At 38.8% G+C, this 18,697-nt stretch overlaps 2 protein-coding genes across 6 annotated transcripts in view; one reads left to right on the top strand and one right to left on the bottom strand.

The window, feature by feature from the left end:
- alcama (activated leukocyte cell adhesion molecule a) overlaps positions 1–18,697 on the bottom strand; it is a 334,175-nt gene that overhangs the window by 185,094 nt on the left and 130,384 nt on the right. The gene's annotated exons all lie outside the window — the stretch shown is intronic.
- The window catches only part of cblb (Cbl proto-oncogene B, E3 ubiquitin protein ligase), a 96,492-nt gene continuing 85,854 nt past the window's right edge, over positions 8,060–18,697 (top strand). The window contains exons 1-4 of one of the 5 annotated variants that reach the window (XM_085173829.1): positions 8,072–8,185; positions 9,552–9,637; positions 10,239–10,409; positions 12,004–12,254. In XM_085173829.1, the coding sequence (XP_085029955.1) occupies positions 10,242–10,409; positions 12,004–12,254 (419 nt within the window). In that variant the 5' untranslated portion in view covers positions 8,072–8,185; positions 9,552–9,637; positions 10,239–10,241. Of the gene's footprint in view, positions 8,207–8,339; positions 9,638–10,238; positions 10,410–12,003; positions 12,255–18,697 lie in introns of those variants that run through there. The other 4 variants (XM_085173830.1, XM_085173831.1, XM_085173828.1 and 1 more) reach the window with 4 other exon arrangements.

The following is an 18,697-nucleotide window of genomic DNA, read 5'->3' as shown; positions in this document are numbered from 1 at the left end:
CCCGTCTCATCCCAGCAATAAACTGTTCCAACCTTTGCAATCAGGCAGAAGTTTCCACACCATCTGAGCAAAAACGGAGAGGCTCAAGAGGAGCTTCTATCCTCAGGCCATCCGTGTGTTAAATCAGGACATCAATCACTGCGTGTTATAGTTGTATAACTATGCACATGACAAATAAATAATCTTGAATCTTGAATCAGATGTCCCAGAAAAACAGCCAACGTAAAATTAAAAAAAAAACAAAAAAACAAAACAGAAAACAGCCCAGATGGCCCAGCCTACTAAGCAAAGTCTAGGGGCAGAGGCCAATGCAGACAAAACTGTTCAGATGATTAGCCAGAAGGGCAGTTGTTTAAAATTGTTGTCTTTTATGATCAGACTGTAATTATTGTTGTTTTTGTGTGATATTTATGATTGGGATTTTATGGGGGGGTTGTACATTCTGCTGTGATAACAGCATAGTAAATTTCATTGTATGTGTTTTCTTTGCATGGTATGACAATAAAGCATTTATCTATCTGATCGATTTACCAAACCTTATTCTTTGGAAAAGTAGCAGTAATCTTCCACTCCACCCTATTCATCAACTATAGAACCAGATAGATTCACATTACACATTCACATCATTTAAAAGCCTGACTTTTACCCTTGTATACCCTACTCAGACAATTCAAAACCTCAACCTTCATGCAACATTTCTCAAAGTGTCCGCATTGTCCCACTTCCGCTTTCTACAGTGTCAGTAGAGCTAAGTCATCTGATGGTTTGCAAAAGTCCCACTGAGTCTTTGAGTCAGAGTTTCATTCCATTGGGACAGCCATCAGCTGCCTCTGAAGTCATACAGGCTAACCAAGCACAACGAGACTCCTCCTTCAGAATGATGGTCCCTTTCGACTCCAACCGTCACTTATATAGACGTCTTTCTGAAAGTGTTGTAACTAAGTTTAAAGATATATTTCCTCCATTGATCCTCCACCTTTGCCATGACTCACCTTCTGTCAACCATTCTCTGCTCAGTATTAACTGTCCTCTCTCTCTGCTTTCAGTTGAATCCATGCCAGAGGCTCTTGCTTCAGCTAAATATTCAGCATCACAAACCCCAAGTTAAATAAAGCTTTGTTTTCTCACAAACTTGTCTGTTTTTCTCACAAACTTGAGTGTGCTTTTGGGTCCACCCCACGTACTGGCATTTCGGCCCCTTCTGACACTACATCAATTCTACTCCAACAGAGATTGATTATCTTGTTAGTGTTATATCTTCACTGTGTATGGCTCTGAATTCTATGGCTAAAGCCTGAAATCAGAGGTGCTCTTCTGCCTGGTATAACTCACAAACCACAGATAACCTGTGAGCTGGAGACAAAATTGTGTCTCACTAATTTAAAAGGTCTTTATTTAACCAGTAAAAAAAATATGTTGCTGTATTTATTTTTTTTTTTTTTTAAAAAAAGCTTGTAACATCTTACTATTAGTGATTGAAGAAGATAGACAATAGGCAAAAAATATTCATAACCATCTTAGCTTTCTGAATTAACTTTTGATAATTACTTCCTTCAAATTATCAATATGTCTATTAGACCCCATTCTTACAAGACAGCTCAAATAAGTCCTACAACCTTAAATATGATCAATATATTTCAGTTAATGGGTTATAGTCATATTTTTCCTTCAACTCAATTTCTTCCTGCCTGTATGATGAGTTCCATGGGGAATTGAGAAAGACCTTTTCTCACCTCGTCTCTGAGGGCAGCACAGCAAAGAAACTGTTAGAGAGTTTTCCTCCAAGCTCTGAATGATCAGATAAGGGATCAATTAGCCTCATGGGACTCCTCTTTCAAGGATTTGGGTCAAAAGGATCTGGCCACTGGTAAAATTTGGGGATACGGATAGCAGATCCATGACCTCTTCTAAACCCTGGTTATTGCTACCAGTAAGACTTAGCCTAAACCAGGTCACTCGGTCACTACAGGCCCTTCTAGATTCAGAGGGTGAACAGAACATCATAGACACAGAATTAGCGAACCAACTGCATCTATCACTCATCCCTTTAAACCCACCTGTCCCGGTTACCGCTCTGAACAATCAAGTGTTTGGCGTAATAATGCATCCATAATAACCCATCCAACCGAACGTGTCTGTCTGGTCATGTCAAGCAACCCCCGGGAGACTCACATCTTATTTTATCTTTTGGCTCAAAAAAAGACGGCACACTCTGTCCCTGTATAAATTTCCGGAGGCTGAATGAAATCACTGTCAAAAATAAGTATCCTCTGCTGTTTATTAATTCACCTTTTGAGCCCATCCACAGTTCCACAGTATTTACTGCAGCAAATACCTACGGTACTTTCCCACATCCACCCTCGCCACCATACTCAACTGGATCCACACCATCAGATTCTCCTGCCACCCTGGCGTGAGTAGAACCATTTCATTATTCACGCATCACTTTTGGTGGGAGTCCCTAAAAAAGGATCTGAGGAGCTATGCAGCTGCCTGCTCAATCTGTGCCTGTATAAACACCATAATCGACACCCCACCGGATTGCTCCAACACAGACCCTGGTCGCACATTGCACTGGATTTTGTCAATGGCCTTCCCGCATCCTCAGGCAAAACTGTAATACTCACCATAGTTGACAGGTTTTCCAATTGAGCTCATGTCATTGCTCTGGACAAATTACCCTTTTGAAATAATTTCAGATTGTGGTCCCCAGTTCATTTTGCAGGTCTGGAAGTCCTTGAGCTCGGCACTCAGGGCCCGGTCAGTCTCAGTTCTGGTTATCAACCCCAAAACAACAGCCTAACTGAATGACTGAATTAGGAACTGGAATCCGGTCTCCGCTGTATCACCTCTCACAACCCGGAAACCTGGTCATCATATCTCAAATAGGTAGAGCTTGCTCACAATTCTCTCATTGCCTCTGCTACTGGTCCCTCGCCTTTCGAAGCACCCCTAGGATATCAACCACCGCTTTTCCCAGAGGCTGATATAGATCTGGCGGTTCCCTAATTTCAGTACCACTTGCAACTATGCCAACACACCTGGGCACAGGCCTTGGAAAGGATTCACAGTTCAGTCGAACGCCAGCACCAGTATGCTAACTGCCGCAGGACACCCGCCCCCAGGTATCAGGTGGGGCAGAAGGTATGGCTCGCAGGTCATGGACATTCTCCACTTAATGCCCCAAAACATAAGAAACTTGTCTGCTGTAGGGCCAGTACAGTGTCAGTGCTGGTACCTTGTAAGCCATTGTCTTACAAGGTGCCAGCAGTAGAGATAGATGTGTTCAAGCCTTTCATCTCCAAAGGTTTTCCTTCACTGACTGGAAGTGAGGTGGATATGGGCAGAAATCTGTGCCATCAGAAACTGAATTTGAATAAGTTAAATTCGAATTTAAATTGCTCTGATTGAATGTGACTTGTAACTTGAATAAATGCTTTTAAAAACTGAATATGAATTAGCCTAATTTGAAATTCAATTTATTGGTTTGAAAATGATCATCACTAAACCGAAATTGAATGTTATAGTTTGAAAATGAATTCATTTGCTTTGAAACTGTATTTTATCCTTTAAAAATTTAGCTCTCGAATAATTTCAGTTTCACTTCTCACCATTCAATTTCAGTTCCAAAATTCAGTTTTTTGGGACTTACATCCGGTTCCGAGTTTATCCGCTGGTCATTTGACATGACGAATGACTTCTGAAGTCTTAATTCAGCTCAAGATGCTGTAGATTCCCGTCAGCAGTGTTGGGACTAACGCGTTATTAAGTAACGCGTTACAGTAACTACGTTATTATTGTGGTAACGCGCACGGTAACTAGTTATTATGCCAAAACCAGGAACGCGTTACTCGTTACTGGGATTTAGATAGGCTCGTTATTCGTTACTTCGTGTGGTGGCTATCGCGGAGCTTCCACAGATTCAATAACATTAGCAAGTGGTGGAAGCCAGCAGGTGGATGAAGGAAAAGGGAGGCAAGAGGAGAGACCCGAAGCGGCTGCTGGTCCGAGAGTGTCAGGTGAACTGAACTTCAGGTAAGAAGTTATAACCTGCAGTCCATCTGGGTCAGATATGAACCAAGTTTAGGTGGAGTTTATTTTCGTTATGCTGACTTTTTCGTACTGCGTGCTAGCTAGCATGACAGAGTTTCTATACAGCTGGGTGGGTGAGCTGAAAAGGAACACAGTTTGTCCTGGACTTCAGCTACAATGAAAAAGACACAAAGTTGGATTTATTCTGTGTTTACGCTGCACAGCTGCCTCTTCTTCTCTCATCCTCTCACCCTCCCTCTCCTGTTTCTACTTCAATCATGAAACTGATCAATGATCAGCTGATCAGCTTTTCTCTCTTGTTTATTTATCGCCCACTTTGCGCCAGAAAGAGGAAACCAGCGGATGTCACGGTAAACAACAGCAGCACTTTTAAGCTTGATCAGCTGTTGTTAGAATTTATTTAATATTAATTAAGTATCAGCTGATGTTTGCTGGAGCCACAGCTGTAAACCTGCTGGTCATGATATCGGTTTGAATATGTGGTGAGAGGGAAACATGAAGATGAAACCAGGAGATGACAGCTGGTAACTGTGCAGGGGCGGGTCTAGCAAAGTGTTGCCAGGGTTCCATGTAGGGCATTAAAAGGGAAAGGGGGGCACAAGAAAATACTTTTCTTATTCTCATTTAAAATGTCTCACTTTTAAAAAAATAATTATCTGAGTCTTACAACAAACGATTGATAGATTGATACATATATACCATCAGAACAGTGTACATCACTGTCACAACAGTGTTTATTTTCATTCAAAGGCTTTATGATTTTTCCTGTAATGGTGGGCCGGTCTCTAGCCAAAATGCCCGGGACGATTTTTTTTGTCCCAGTCCAGCCCTGTATGCAGCTCATCTGCAGTCTGGTGTTACCTACATCTTCATATTCAGAAGGCAGAATTTCCGAGTTCTGAGTACAATCGAAAACACCATGACTGCAGTTTTTGTGTTGGATGTAAAAAGCAGGCTAGGATAGAATCAGGCGTGGGATTTCTCTCGTGGAAATGTGCACATTATTTTTTCCTTTCTATTGGTAGGTGGCACAGTGCACTTGTGGCAAGTAAGCAAGCTAGAAGACTGGCAATCTTGCTGGGTATCCAGTTACGGAAGCAACACATTAACAAGAGAATTCTGAGTAAAACCAAAGTTACTTTCCCTAGTAACTAGTTACTCTGAAAGTAACGAGTAACTTGAAGTAACTGAGTTACTTTTGATAGAAGTAACTAGTAATGTAACTAAGTTACTAATTTAAAGTAACTTACCCAACACTGCCCGTCAGTAACACTTTCGGTCCGCTAGTAAAACATAGTTCTATTAATCTGCGCTTGATTACTCTTGAACTGGATGTAAGTCCCAAAAAACTGAATTTTGAACTGAAATTGAATTGTAGAATTGAAACTTAATGGTGAGAAGTGAATCTAAAATTATTCGAGAGCTAAATGTTTAAAGGATAAAATACGGTTTCAAAGCAAATGAATTCATTTTCAAACTATATAATTCAATTTCAGCTTAGTGATGATCATTTTCAAACCAATAAATTGAATTTCAAATTAGGCTAATTCATATTTAGTTTTTAAAAGCATTTATTCAAGTTACAATTCAGATTCAATCTGAGCAATTCAAATTCGAATTTAACTTATTCAAATTCAGTTTCTGATGGCACAGATTTCTGCCCATAGGTGGACCCAATTACCATCATTGTTTTAAGAGACACTGCTGCAAAGCAGTCTGTCTTTTTCTGACCAGTCATACTGTGGCTCAGATTTGTTGGTCTATATACTTCCACTGAAGTATGTGATTTAACTCATATGTTTTTTACATGCCCAACACTTCAATCATACTGGACTTTTTATTTTGAGGTGTTCTCTCATGTTTTGTGTTACATTGAACCCATGTCCACTAGTTGTCATTTTTGGTGTTTCTGAAGATTCCACTATAAACCTTGGTCGTTAGCAGATTTATGTTATTGCTTTTACTTCATTGTTGGCACACCATAGAATTTTGCTGTCTTGAAAAGCTGCTCACCCTCCAGTTGCATCACTTTGGATGAAAGATGTTATGTTTTCTTTTTCAATGGAAAAAAAAATAAAATTCAGTCTCAGAGGGAATGCTAATAACAGTTTTACAGATGTGGCATCAGTCAGTAGTTTCTAAAAAAAAGCTTCAAAAATTGTGAATGGCTTGAAATTGTGTTATACCTTTATACCACTTGTGTTTTTGTTGAGCCTGACATATGAAACTACATGAAAATTCTATAATAAAGCCTGGAAAAGAGTGTTTTCTACTGAAATCTAATTATATATTTACTGCACAGGTTCAGTGCTTGCAAGGGATCTAAAACGCCAATGCCTTATTGAAAAGTAAAACTTTTTAGAGGAAAAAAAAATATTTAATTTGGCTATTGTTGCACTGTAACTGATGGTTGTGCCTGTATTCTTCCATTATACCCTCTAACAAATTCCACCACTGACGCCCACATCAGGCATCAGTGTTTTAGATTCTTTGCAGGCTCTAATAGGAAGCTCAGCTTCAACAATATAAAGCACAATATAAAACACCATTATATATATATATATATATATATATATATATATATATATATATATATATATATATATATATATTAAATACAATATTACTTTTGGATCACTTTTTATTATTTATTATTGCTGTAATAAGCCTTTTGCACTTTTTCCTCAAGTCTGCACTTCAGTCCGTTCAGTCCACCATGACACTGTCCATGTTACTAGTTCATTTCAGCCTCACTTTAACAGGGTAGGATCCAGGGTAACAGGATCCTCATGCTACTTGGTGTTACCTTGAGGCTCAATCATGTCTCTCTACCTCACTTTCACCATTATTATTTTCATCCCTTCCTGTTTCCCTGTGACAATATACTGTTGCAATTCCCTGTCTAAAAATATGGTATCAAATCCAGCCACACCTTAATTCTGTCTCTACCTCTGCTCTGGCCCCAATGTGTAACAATCATCTCTTTCCCCCATCTCCTTTGGAATCTTCCTTCCATATATGTGCAAGAAATGGTATAAAATGTTTTTTAAATCATTTTTTCAAAGACAACACTTTTAGTGATATGTCTTATTTGTACGATTTGCCCTCATTTCATTTATTCCTGTATTTTCAAATAAGATACTGTGCAGCCTCTATTTTCCCAGTTTCCAAATCAGCCCCCCAAGCATTCATGGAAGGACTTATTTTAATTGAAACCTCACAGTAAGACTCTCATATTAAGAATATATATTTTCATTATTGCATTGGGCAATTACTCAACCAAAAATATCACTTCCAGTTGGGAATAGAAACTGTGTCCTAAATTTGGGGAAGATTACTGGGACACTGCCACTCCGCTTTTTAACTCCAGCCGATAGGACTATTTCTCACACCCATAAACATAAACTTCTCTTTACTCTTTTTTATACTGCTGACGCTTTATTCACTCTTAGCCACTTATAGTTATTTATTCACTTATTTAGTCTCTCTAATTTTAAAACTGTGTATATACTGTATATTCTAAGTATTTTTTTAATCTCATTTTTATTGTCTGTTTATGCCCTGTCCTTATCTTTAAGGTCATGCTGCTCTGTTGTCTCTTAATTGCCCCTTGGGGATAAATAAAGTCTCTCTGATCTGAAAAAAGTAGTTGACAGAATTCATACCTCATCCTCATGTGCAAGACTTACCCTTACCAGTTTAAGACAGTATACAGATTGCACTTGTCAAAATAAAGACTATATAAAATTTATGTTGTAATCATCAATCTCACATTTATTACATTTTATTTTTGCATAGGATTTTCCCTGTGTTATGCTTGCTGACAGATGCTATTTGTAGTATTAATAATTAAAAGCACTGGCATAAGCAGTGAATAAGGAAAAAGGGATAGCAGTTAGAGTTGGTGCGATTTGCTTCTCCCGGGCAGACCTGCCAGTTGCTGCCAATATGTGACACTGTTAATTAAACATTGTTAAAATTTATTAGCGTGCAATGGTCTTTTTACGTTGTTAACACCGGTTAACACAACTTCCCGGAAGCAGCGCCAGCTGGAACTCTCCCGAGGACGGTGGCGGTGAAAGAATAGCAGCGCTATCCTCGTAGGACACCGAGGACAGCGTTAATCCGAACGGTGAGGTCCGCCGCCTTAACGGTAAATTTGAAGGTCCGATTAATGCTCGCAAAACGATTACCGACCTGTCATTTTTACCACCAGCAACCGATTCTTTAACTTCCAGAGAACTTCCTTACACGACGCAACGGTCGGGGGACTGAGTGGATGGGTGTGTGGGGGGTTGGGGGGCTGCAGATGGTTTCCTTGTTTGCTGGGAAGATCCGTGGTTCGATCATCAGAATAAAGACAACGTCCTCAGTGGTTGTATCAGGAAGAACATCAGCCATCAAGATCTAACAAATCACAGCGGAGTTATGTGTAAATGCTGTAATTACTACTACACAACTTCAATAACACGTTTATTTGAGGGTGCACACTTGTCACACCCAAGCACTCTTGTCACTTCCGGTATAACACTGCTCGTTCCGACAGAAAGGAGTGGGAGCGGCCCTCATGTCACGTTGTGGTTGTAGCAAGATTCCAGAACAAGGCTAAAACGATGCAGGAACTTAGACTACTGTACCTCTAAAATAAAAGCACAGACTTTACGCTATGAGTTGCGTTTGTGTGACGCAAAAATAAAGACAAGATGAATGTAGCCAGCAACCGAAAGCAAAAAGACAATTAAAAAAAAGGGTAAAAGTTAAACAAAACACATTTGTGCTGGGAGATTTACATATCTTGTGTTGAATGTAAGATATGTCAAATTCAATTTTGCAATATTTATAAAAGGAATAGAGTCTTCATAGCTCTGAGATGGGCCTGGGAAGTCGAGTGCTATGCTATGCACTATTTTAGTTTTTCATAAGACTACATCCTGATTAACCATGTTGCCACTTGAAACGATAATCATAAATTAATCAAGAGATATAGTTCTATTATTTTGAGTGTTAATAATATGGGCTACAGTGTCTAATTCTTATATTGACCAAAATAAAAGGAAAGAAGTCGACAATATTATTTTTAAATAATCTCTAACAGTCCTATCTTTGATTACAACAGACAGTGATGACATAATCACCTTAAATTCATCTTGTAGTTGGCCGTCATCTTTGTCGAACTGGTCTATTAAAAGAGCATGATTGTTGGGTGTTAATTTTAATTAAAAAGAAAATCGAATACAAGCTGACCACGGAGCAGAAAATCTAGATGTAAATGATTTCATCAATCGTCACTTTATTTTGAAATGTTCCACCGGAAGTATAATGTTTAGAGCATTTAACTTCAAACATATTTTGCTGTACAAAACGTATTGTGCCTCGGGTTTATACAGCTCCTCCGGCTACTCCTAGGGAGTTGCTCTTATTTGACAATTATAAATTTTGAGGGTTTATAGTGAAATAACAGAACTATATAGGCTGGATACTTTTCTTTTTTTTTTCAGCTTTGGAGTCTGGGATAGTTCTTGTTTTTGTGTTGGATGTGGACCGAATTCAGTAGGGATCCCAGCAGACATTCTCCTGTGATTTGGTAAGTTAGGACTTTGTTCCCCTCCAACATCCGTCTATATAAGTGTAAGAATCTTGTGTGACCTCAGTCACAGTCGCTTAAAACGAAAAATCTGCCTCCCGGAAACAGTGGTTATATGGTAACTTACGTTCATAACAGGTAGTTCATGAAAACCAGAAATAAGTTAACATACGACAAGATCACTGCACACAAAGTAAAAACTTGATCCTTAATCAAACCACAAAGGAAGAATATAATAGGCAGCTTATTTTGTGCAGCTTAATTTTGCAGTTAAAGTTCTGGATGTGAAAAATTAACGTGCAAATCAGGTGACATGCACTCATCAGGAAACTCGCTAAAACCTATATTGCAGGGGTTTAACTGACAAGTCCAGGACCAAGGAGAAGTGTGGGGGGGAAAAAACTAAGAAGAAGCTCGGTATAATAAACATCTTGTGTAGGCTGTGCATATTCTCTCATCATTCTCTCTGTCTGAAAGCATATTAATGAAAAATAACAACTGTAACTGTTTTTGCTGATTTTTTTTCTATTAGAAATGTACTTTTTTTCCCCAAATGTTTTCATGTCATTGTTTTGATAGTACAAATTCTGTGTGATTGTAGGAAATGGCAACTGCTCTCAGTAGTCGATATCCTGGTGGACGTGGACCAAATAGAAGTAAGGGGCGAATTTTAGGCATCATTGATGCCATCCAGGATGTAGTGGGGCCACCCAAACAAGCAGTTGCTGACCGGAGGACTGTAGAAAAAACTTGGAAGCTCATGGATAAAGTTGTAAGTCTTGAGAAATGACCTTGGCCATAAAGTGATATGCAGTGCCTTTTGACATCCAAACATGGTACATATTATGTTATCCAAGAAGTTTAATTTTGTTCCCATCTGACCAGACTGTATCCTCACAGACTTGTCTAAATGTTGTTCAGCAAACTTTAAACGCACTTCAACATGCTTTTTCTTCAGCAATGGAGTCTTGGATCATGAGCATCCATACAGGCCATGGCAGTTGAGATTATTACTTAATATCTTCTTTAAAACACATTCCAAGTCTTTCTGTACCTTTCTGTCCTTGGCTCTTTGGACAACTCTTCTGATAGTTGTTTTCACTCCTCTGAATTATAGCCCAAACAGTGCTCACTGGAACCTTCAATCGTTTAGAATTTCTTCTGTAAACAATGCTATCATTGTGTTTCTTGCAACAATAAAGTTCCATAGGTCTCGAGAGCACTCAGTGGTTTACCCATCACAAGATATTTCTTGTGTGAAACCTTGGTAATGAGACAGCTTTTAATAGGGCATCAGTTGGGACTGAACCATCAGTCTATCTATCCATCTGTCCAATTTCTTCCACTTATCCATGTGGTCAGCAGCCTAAGCAGAGAAGCCCAGATATCCCTCTCCCTAGAACCACCTCCTCTAGCTTGTCTGGGGGAACATTAAGGCAGTTGAGAGATATAATCTCTCCAGCGTGTCCTGGGTCTGCTACAGGGCCTAGATGCTCTACTCTCAGCTTCTCCCGGATTGTCTATCTCCTCACCCTATCACTAAGGGAGAGTCCAGCCACCCTTCAGAGAAAGTTCATTTCTGCTGGTTGTGTCTGCAATCTTGTTTTTTCAGTCACCACCCAGAGCTCGTGACCATTGGTGAAGGTAGGGATGTACTGTAGATCGACCACTAAATCAAGAGCTCAATTTTCACGCTCAGCTCCCTTTTGACCATGATGGCATCACTGCTGCCACAGTACCAATCCACCTGTTGCTTTCCCATTCTCCTCTCCCCTCACTCGTGAACAAGCCACCAAATGATGAAACCAAATGAACCACATCATCTGCAAAAAGCAGAGATGAGTGGAGACCACTTAAGTGGAAACCTTCCCTTACTTAGCTACACCTAGAAATTTTGTCCATAAAACAGCTGGAGCAGTTGATATCAATTTGCATTAATTGGCAGGATTGCTTTCTGATTACTGATAGAGTTTAGCTTGTGTCAGGCTTTCCATGTATTTTTGCACCTCCCTTTCTTCATGTGTTCAATACTTTTTCCCTGTGTTGTTTATCATTATTACACACAACTTAATTAAGAGACATCTGTGGTTTGATTTCTTTGTATATGTGGGTTGGATGGGTTTACCGACATCTGGTGAGAATTTCATCTCAATAGAACCTTTAGAACTACATTTATTTACAAAAGTCCTTATCAAAATCCGTCATATACATACCTGAGTTACATAATGAAACTAATATATGCATAATATTGTTCCTGTTGTTCCTCTCATGCTGCCAAAACAGCTCAGGTAGAGTGGCAGGAGAAAATTTGATGTGCATTGAGAAAACATTGATTTTTCATTTATTGATTAATTCCTTTGCAACAGGTGCGGCTCTGCCAAAATCCCAGACTCCAACTGAAAAACAGTCCACCATACATCCTGGATATTTTACCTGATGCCTACCAACACCTGCGGGTCATACTAGGCAAATATGAAGAGAACCAGATGATCATACAGCTTAGTGAGAATGATTACTTTAAAATCTACATTGATAGCCTTATGAAGAAATCCAAACGAGCAATCCGGCTCTTCAAAGAGGGAAGAGAGAGGATGTACGAGGAGCAGTCACAGGACAGGTATGACGACGGGATATTTCCTGGCTTTTGTGTTTTATGTTAACACAGGTTTTCTCTGGAAGACTGCTTTAAGAGAAGTAGCTATCTTATGATGTCTCTCAGATAGAACAATAATAATTAACAGTTTTGTTTCAGATTTAAAAATTACAAGCTTTTTGGAGGTACACTCTGTTCTGGCCACTTAATTCCAAAGCTATATATATTTGTGTACATTTGGGCTAGATATGCACAGTAGATGCTCCTTGATGCCCTCAGATGTCAGTTTCCTTTTTGAATACTGTACGAGACTGTGATTTCTTTTTGTTTTACTCATGATAACCATAGTCACAGAGACAACATGACTGTCTGTCTTACCATTCACCTTTAAATGTTATTTAAATAACATTTTCTTAAAATCTTAATAGCTCAGTTTTCCAGCCTCTTACAACCAACTCATATGTGTCACACTTGCAATTACAACTGTGAAAGTCAAAAGTTTCCATAAGTACTTCAACACACCAACTCCTGCTCTTTGTCTTAATGCTCAATATTAAGTTGCAGGTTGATTCATCTGGAAAATATGTTGGAATGATCTTGACAACTTTAAGTTGTTTTTTTTTTTTGTTTTTTTTTTAAATCTCAGCCACATCATGATGATAGATATTTGTAACTGTACACGGCTGGTTAGACAGCTGAAATACTGTGATAGCAGCAATGATGATTATGAAGATGATTCTCTGTGAGAACTTTACCCATTGCAGAGTTGCAGGAAGAACACGTCACATTCTTTCCATGGTCCGGGTTGCAAAGTAGTCATATAATCCAAAAAGTAGCTATGCAGAGAGTCTCTGCTGCAATTTCATCTGTTTTCAAGGTGCACTACTTCACTGTACTCTGCAGTCCATATTGGAGCTTAATAAAACACACATATATTTAATTTTTTTTTACTGATTTTTTTACTTTATTCTTTTTTACTGATGTCCAGACAGCCCTTCTGACTGGCTTTCTTCCCAAACTATCTAAGGATAAATGCCACTACACTTCTTGCGCATTGCAAAGATTTGATATGAAATTCAGATTTTTTTTTCAAATGCAAGCCTGTTATGTAACATATACAGAAGGCCCAGCCAGATGGTGTATTCAATTCCAGAAACTTCTTGCTATGAGTCAACAGGCCTAAAAACTAAATGATTTATGTCATTTAAAAACTGTTTTTGCAATAGGTAATTTAAATGTGTAAGGCTCCAGTAATTCTCAGGAGCCCTTTCTGATAGCTATGTGCAGAGCTTCAGAGGGAAAATCCCCACACACTTTACATCCGCTTCATATATTTCCTTTTTTATCTCAGCTGAAGAAGCATCCAGCACCCTTTTTGATCTGTATGTGTGAAACTCTTTCTTTCTTTTTTTCTTACTTTTATTCTCTTATTGCCTCTGATTGTATAGGCTTAATTTATTGCAGTAAAACACAGTGTTTACTATAAACACTATATGTTGCTGTTGCAATATGGTAAAGAAGAAACCATAGAAACATATATTTCACGTGTGAAGATTTATAAATGTCATATCTGAATCACCTGACAAATTATTTAGCTATTTAGTACATTCTTGGTAGTTACATGATGTTGTATGAGTCAGTATTTCTAGACTTTTAACATAGCTGTTTTCATATGCATAAAGCAAAGAGGCATGCGGTGTGTGTGGGTTCGTGATGATTCCTTCTGCTTCAATGAAGTCTAAAAGAACAGTTGAACCAGTTGCAGGGTTTGATTTATGTGTTAATCAAATTGATTTCCGGTTATATCAAATAGTTTTTGCTGTTACAACATGAGGTTGAGCTTTTACATTATATGCATATGTTCCAGGATGCCTATTAAACCAGACTAAGTGAGAAGTGTTCCAGCAGTTTTTCCCATAGTTGAATTTTGGAACCTATACCAGTGATTATTAGGGAGAAAGTACATCCTGATATTTACATATCAGCAAATATTTTTCAAAATATTTTCACAAATACTATACATAGATGTTAAAGATGTGAAACTGGAAAATGATAGGGGCATTGTTCATCAACTCTTCTCAATGTTCTCAAGTGGATGTTCTGCTGACACATTGAAAGAATGGTAAACAGTTTCAAAATTACATGCATCCTTTTTTGCTGTCTAGCAATGACTCTTTTAACATAAGAAACTCAATTTCACTAGCATACAATGTTTAAATAGACCCTAGCTAGAACAGTGTGAAAAAATATGTAGTTGTAAATATATAGTCCGAGTTTATTCATACATCTTTTTATTCATATCGTGAGAAAGTAGACTCTTAAACATACAGGCAAGAGGCTCTTTTTTATCCTACAAAAGACTGAGAGACAGGGTGACTGTGTGTCTTTGCTTATGTCTGTTTGAGTAATTGTGTTTTAAACTGGAGAAGTACGTTCAAGCACACATCTGTGAATGTTATGTGAAGAAGAGTATTTCTAAAAGTTTAAGAACGATCTGCAGTCTCTTTTGTATTAAATTTGAGCCTCTCATTAGAAACAGACTCATGACTATTTTATTTAATTGAGCAAGTTAACCTCTTCTTTTTCAGATTTTTTTTCCTGATCTTGCTGAAGGTTGCTTCAACTTATGCTGAAACAACTTTTTTTCTGCTGTGATCCTCATTTGATAGTTCACATACTACACCACATACTTTTGTACTCTCATATACATTTTTTTTGATGTAGCCTATATTTCTGTGACATTTTATACCAGAATAGTTAAGGTGTTAAGATATTAAAATCTTAAAAGAGCATTAGCAAGGACTGTTTATATTTTTAGCATATGACCACTCAGCAAACTGCCAAGAAAATTTTTTATTTAATAGGAAGGGAAGTGATCCTCTCCAAAAATAGGCTTAGCATGGGGCAGTTATCTTCTGTGGCTAGTTGAGAGTTGAGGGTAAAGAAAAGAGGGAATAAAACTATAGACGGAAAAGAAAAGCATAGTCCATTTTTCTTTGTTTAATTTGATAGTCACTATATCACTTATTTCTTTTAATTTGTTCATGAGAATGGGCATACTGTGCAAAAGTTTTAGGCAGGTGTAAAAATATGCTGTAAACAAAGAATGCTTTCAGAAATGGAAGTGTTAATCATTTATTTTTATCAATCAACAAAATGCAGTGAATGAACAATCTAAATCTAAATCAAATCAATATTTGGTGTGACCACCCTTTGCCTTCTTCTAGGTGCAGTTGCACACAGTTTTTGAAGGAACTTGGCTGGCAGGTTGTTCCAAAAATCTTGGAGAACTAACCACATATCTTCTGTGGATGTAGGCTTCCTAACATCCTTTTGTCTTTTCATGTAATCTCTGACACCATCGATGATATTAAAATCAGGGCTCTGTGGGGGCCATGCTATCACTTCCAGGGCTTCTTGTTCTTCTTTACGCTGAAGATAGTTCTTAATGGCTTCGACTGTATGTTTGGGATCATTGTCCTGCTGCAGAATAAATTTGGGGCCAATCCTACACTTCCCTGATGGTATTGCATGATGGAGAAATATGTGCCTGTATTTCTCAGCATTGAGAACACCATTAATCCTGACCAAATCTCCAACTCCATTTGCAGAAATGCATCCCAAACGTTCAAGGAACCTCCACCATGCTTCACTGTTGCCTGCAGACACTCATTATTGCACCGCTCTCCAGCCCTTCAACAAACAAACTGCCTTCTGCTACAGCCAAATATTTCTAATTTTGACTCATCAGTCCAGAGCACCTACTGCCATTTTTCTGCACCCCCAGTTCCTATGTTTACGTGCATACTTGAGTCACTTGGCCTTGTTTCTACGTCAAAGGCATGGCTTTTTGGCTGCAACTCTTCCATAAAGACCACTTCTGGCCAGACTTCTCCAGACATTAGATGGAATGTCCCACTGGTTTCTGCCAGTTCTGAGCTTATGGCACTGCTGGACATCTTCTGATTTCAAAGGGTAATAAGCACTGCTGCAGTAAGTTTCCTTGACCGACCACTTGTGTCTATGATCCTTTACATTGCCCGTTTCTTTATGCCTCTTCAAGAGAGCTTGAACAACACATCTTGAAACCCCAGTCTGCTTTGAAATCTTTGTCTGGGAGAGACCTTGCTGTTGCAGTATAAGTACCTTGTGCCTTGTTGCTTTGCTCAATCTTGCCATGACATGAAACTGTCTTTCACAACCTCAACTTGGTAGCAGAGTTTGGCCTACAAAATCCCTGACTTTGTGCAAGTGTACTATAAGAACTAATGCTTGTTTGAAGGCTAAAGGCAGTAACACCAAATATTGAGTTGATTTAAACTTTTGTTCACTCACTTTGCATTTTGTAAATTGATAAAAATAAACAAACATTACAACAATCATATATTCCTGAAAGCATTCTTTGTTTACTGAATTTTTTCACACCTGCCTAAAACCTTTTGCACAGTACTATATTTCTGCAACTAACATGTATAGGCTTGATCTGGAATGTACTTCTGCAGAAGGATTTTTATTACGCTTGTTGATGTGTCATAGTGAGCAGTCCTTTTAACTGATGATGTCACATGTTCCCATGGAAGGTCTGAGCCTGAGTAAGCTTCCACAAAGTAGAACCTGGGTAGGAATAAGTCTCAGCATAAATGTATGTGTGTTTGTGAGTAGGGATGGGTATTGATAAGATTTTCACGATTCCGATTCCATTTTCGATTCTGTTTAACGATTCGATTCTTTATCGATTCTCTTATCGATTATTTTTAAAAAAAAAAAAGGAGAACACTAAGGTCAATTAGCTTAGATCTTTGTTTTATATCTTCTCTTTGAACAAGATAGAAATTTAAGAGTAACATGGCCTTACAAACCCAACAGTGAGATCTTAACAGATCCAACCTACGGCTCTTCAATGGGGTGTCACAGGGTCCCCAGGAAAAAAAATTGTGAATGTAAAATAATAAAATAAATATTCTTCTGTAGCAATTACACAAGAATATCCAGTAATGTCCCTGCCTACAATTAAACACATTCACTTACCGAAAATCGGGGGCATCTGCTGTGGCAAATGGGTGCAAGCCTTTTACCACAAACTTAGTCACTGCTCGGTGACATTCGTCTATCCTGGCCTGAAAGGAGACGCTACCGGTAGACTGTAGCAAGAACTGCCAGCATCTGAGCCAGACTCTGTCTGTCTCTCTCATCATGGTCACCTAAATGCACAGTAATGGCAGGTTTGTAATAAGGCAGATCGCGCTAACATAATATGCACTGTTAGTTGATTATTTACCTGCCGCATTAACGGGAGAGGACGTGCAAACGTTACCGCTGCTGCTGGGTTGAGATTCACGAGTCCGGAGCGGAATTAAAAACACGACATTCATTTAAGGTCATCGCGTGTTTTGTGAGCAAATGCTTTTGCATATTCGTAGTGTTTCCTCCCTTAAATGAAATATCTACTTTGCAAGTATTGCAAGTTGCCCTGTTGTCATCCGTTCTCGTAAAGTATAACCAAACTTTTTAGCGTTTGAGCCGCCATGTTTCCTGCCAGGTAAATGACGCTCCGCAACGTGGTGACGTCATTCGGGGCGACTGGAATCGATAAGGGAATGGTTTGCAAAAATGGCAAACGATTCCAAGGAATTGAAACAGTGGGAACCGGTTCTCAACAAGAACCGGTTTTCGATACCCATCCCTATTTGTGAGAGTACATATATACAAAGGACTGGAAAGCTATTTTGAGAGGTTTACTCACTGCCTTCTGACTAAGGGTTTATATTAATGTGCTTTGACCTGCAGTATTATGCCCCCACCCTTCAAACACACATGAAGAAAAAAGAACAGCCCCTCCACTGTTGGATCAAAGCTTGGATTGAGTCATTTGGGTCCGAAGGGCCCATTTATTTCTTTTGTCCACATCCCCCAGCTGTAAATGGGAAATGTAGCCTTTAAATGGTGCCTTTCTACTCTACTGGAGCACTCAAAGTGCTTTATACACCGTGCTTCATTCACCCATTGACACAGGCACTTTTCTAAGTGCTGGCCTAACAGTCATATACAGTACATTCACACTCCAGTGAATTGAGCAACTTGCACAAGGATACTTTGGAAACCAGGGATTGAACCACCAACCTTCAAATTGTGAATTAGCTCTACCACCTGTTCTACATCCAGTTCTACTTCATGAGTTATATGTCTGGGAAGGTTCACAGTCATCCAGCTCATTGTAGTCTTAGCTTAGACAGAAAAGCATGTGGACTTCTTTAAGTTTCCTTGAGGTGAAACATCTTCGAGGAAAATTAAAGAACTCCAGACGCTTTTCTTTCCAAGCTTCTGCGGGACACTCAGCTATGAGCATTGAGGTACATGAGAGACAGGGGCTGTGGCAGACAAGCTTTAAACTGCAGCATCTTCAAAGCTTTTAACCATAGAAATGCTTGCTTGTGACTGGTATTGACTAGGGGTCACTGCCGAACGGA

The sequence above is a fragment of the Neolamprologus multifasciatus genome, chromosome 10 (assembly GCF_963576455.1).
Source record: "Neolamprologus multifasciatus chromosome 10, fNeoMul1.2, whole genome shotgun sequence".
Lineage (NCBI taxonomy): Eukaryota > Metazoa > Chordata > Actinopteri > Cichliformes > Cichlidae > Neolamprologus > Neolamprologus multifasciatus.
Note: the sequence above shows the minus strand (reverse complement) of the source record. Positions and strands in the feature narration are given on the sequence as shown.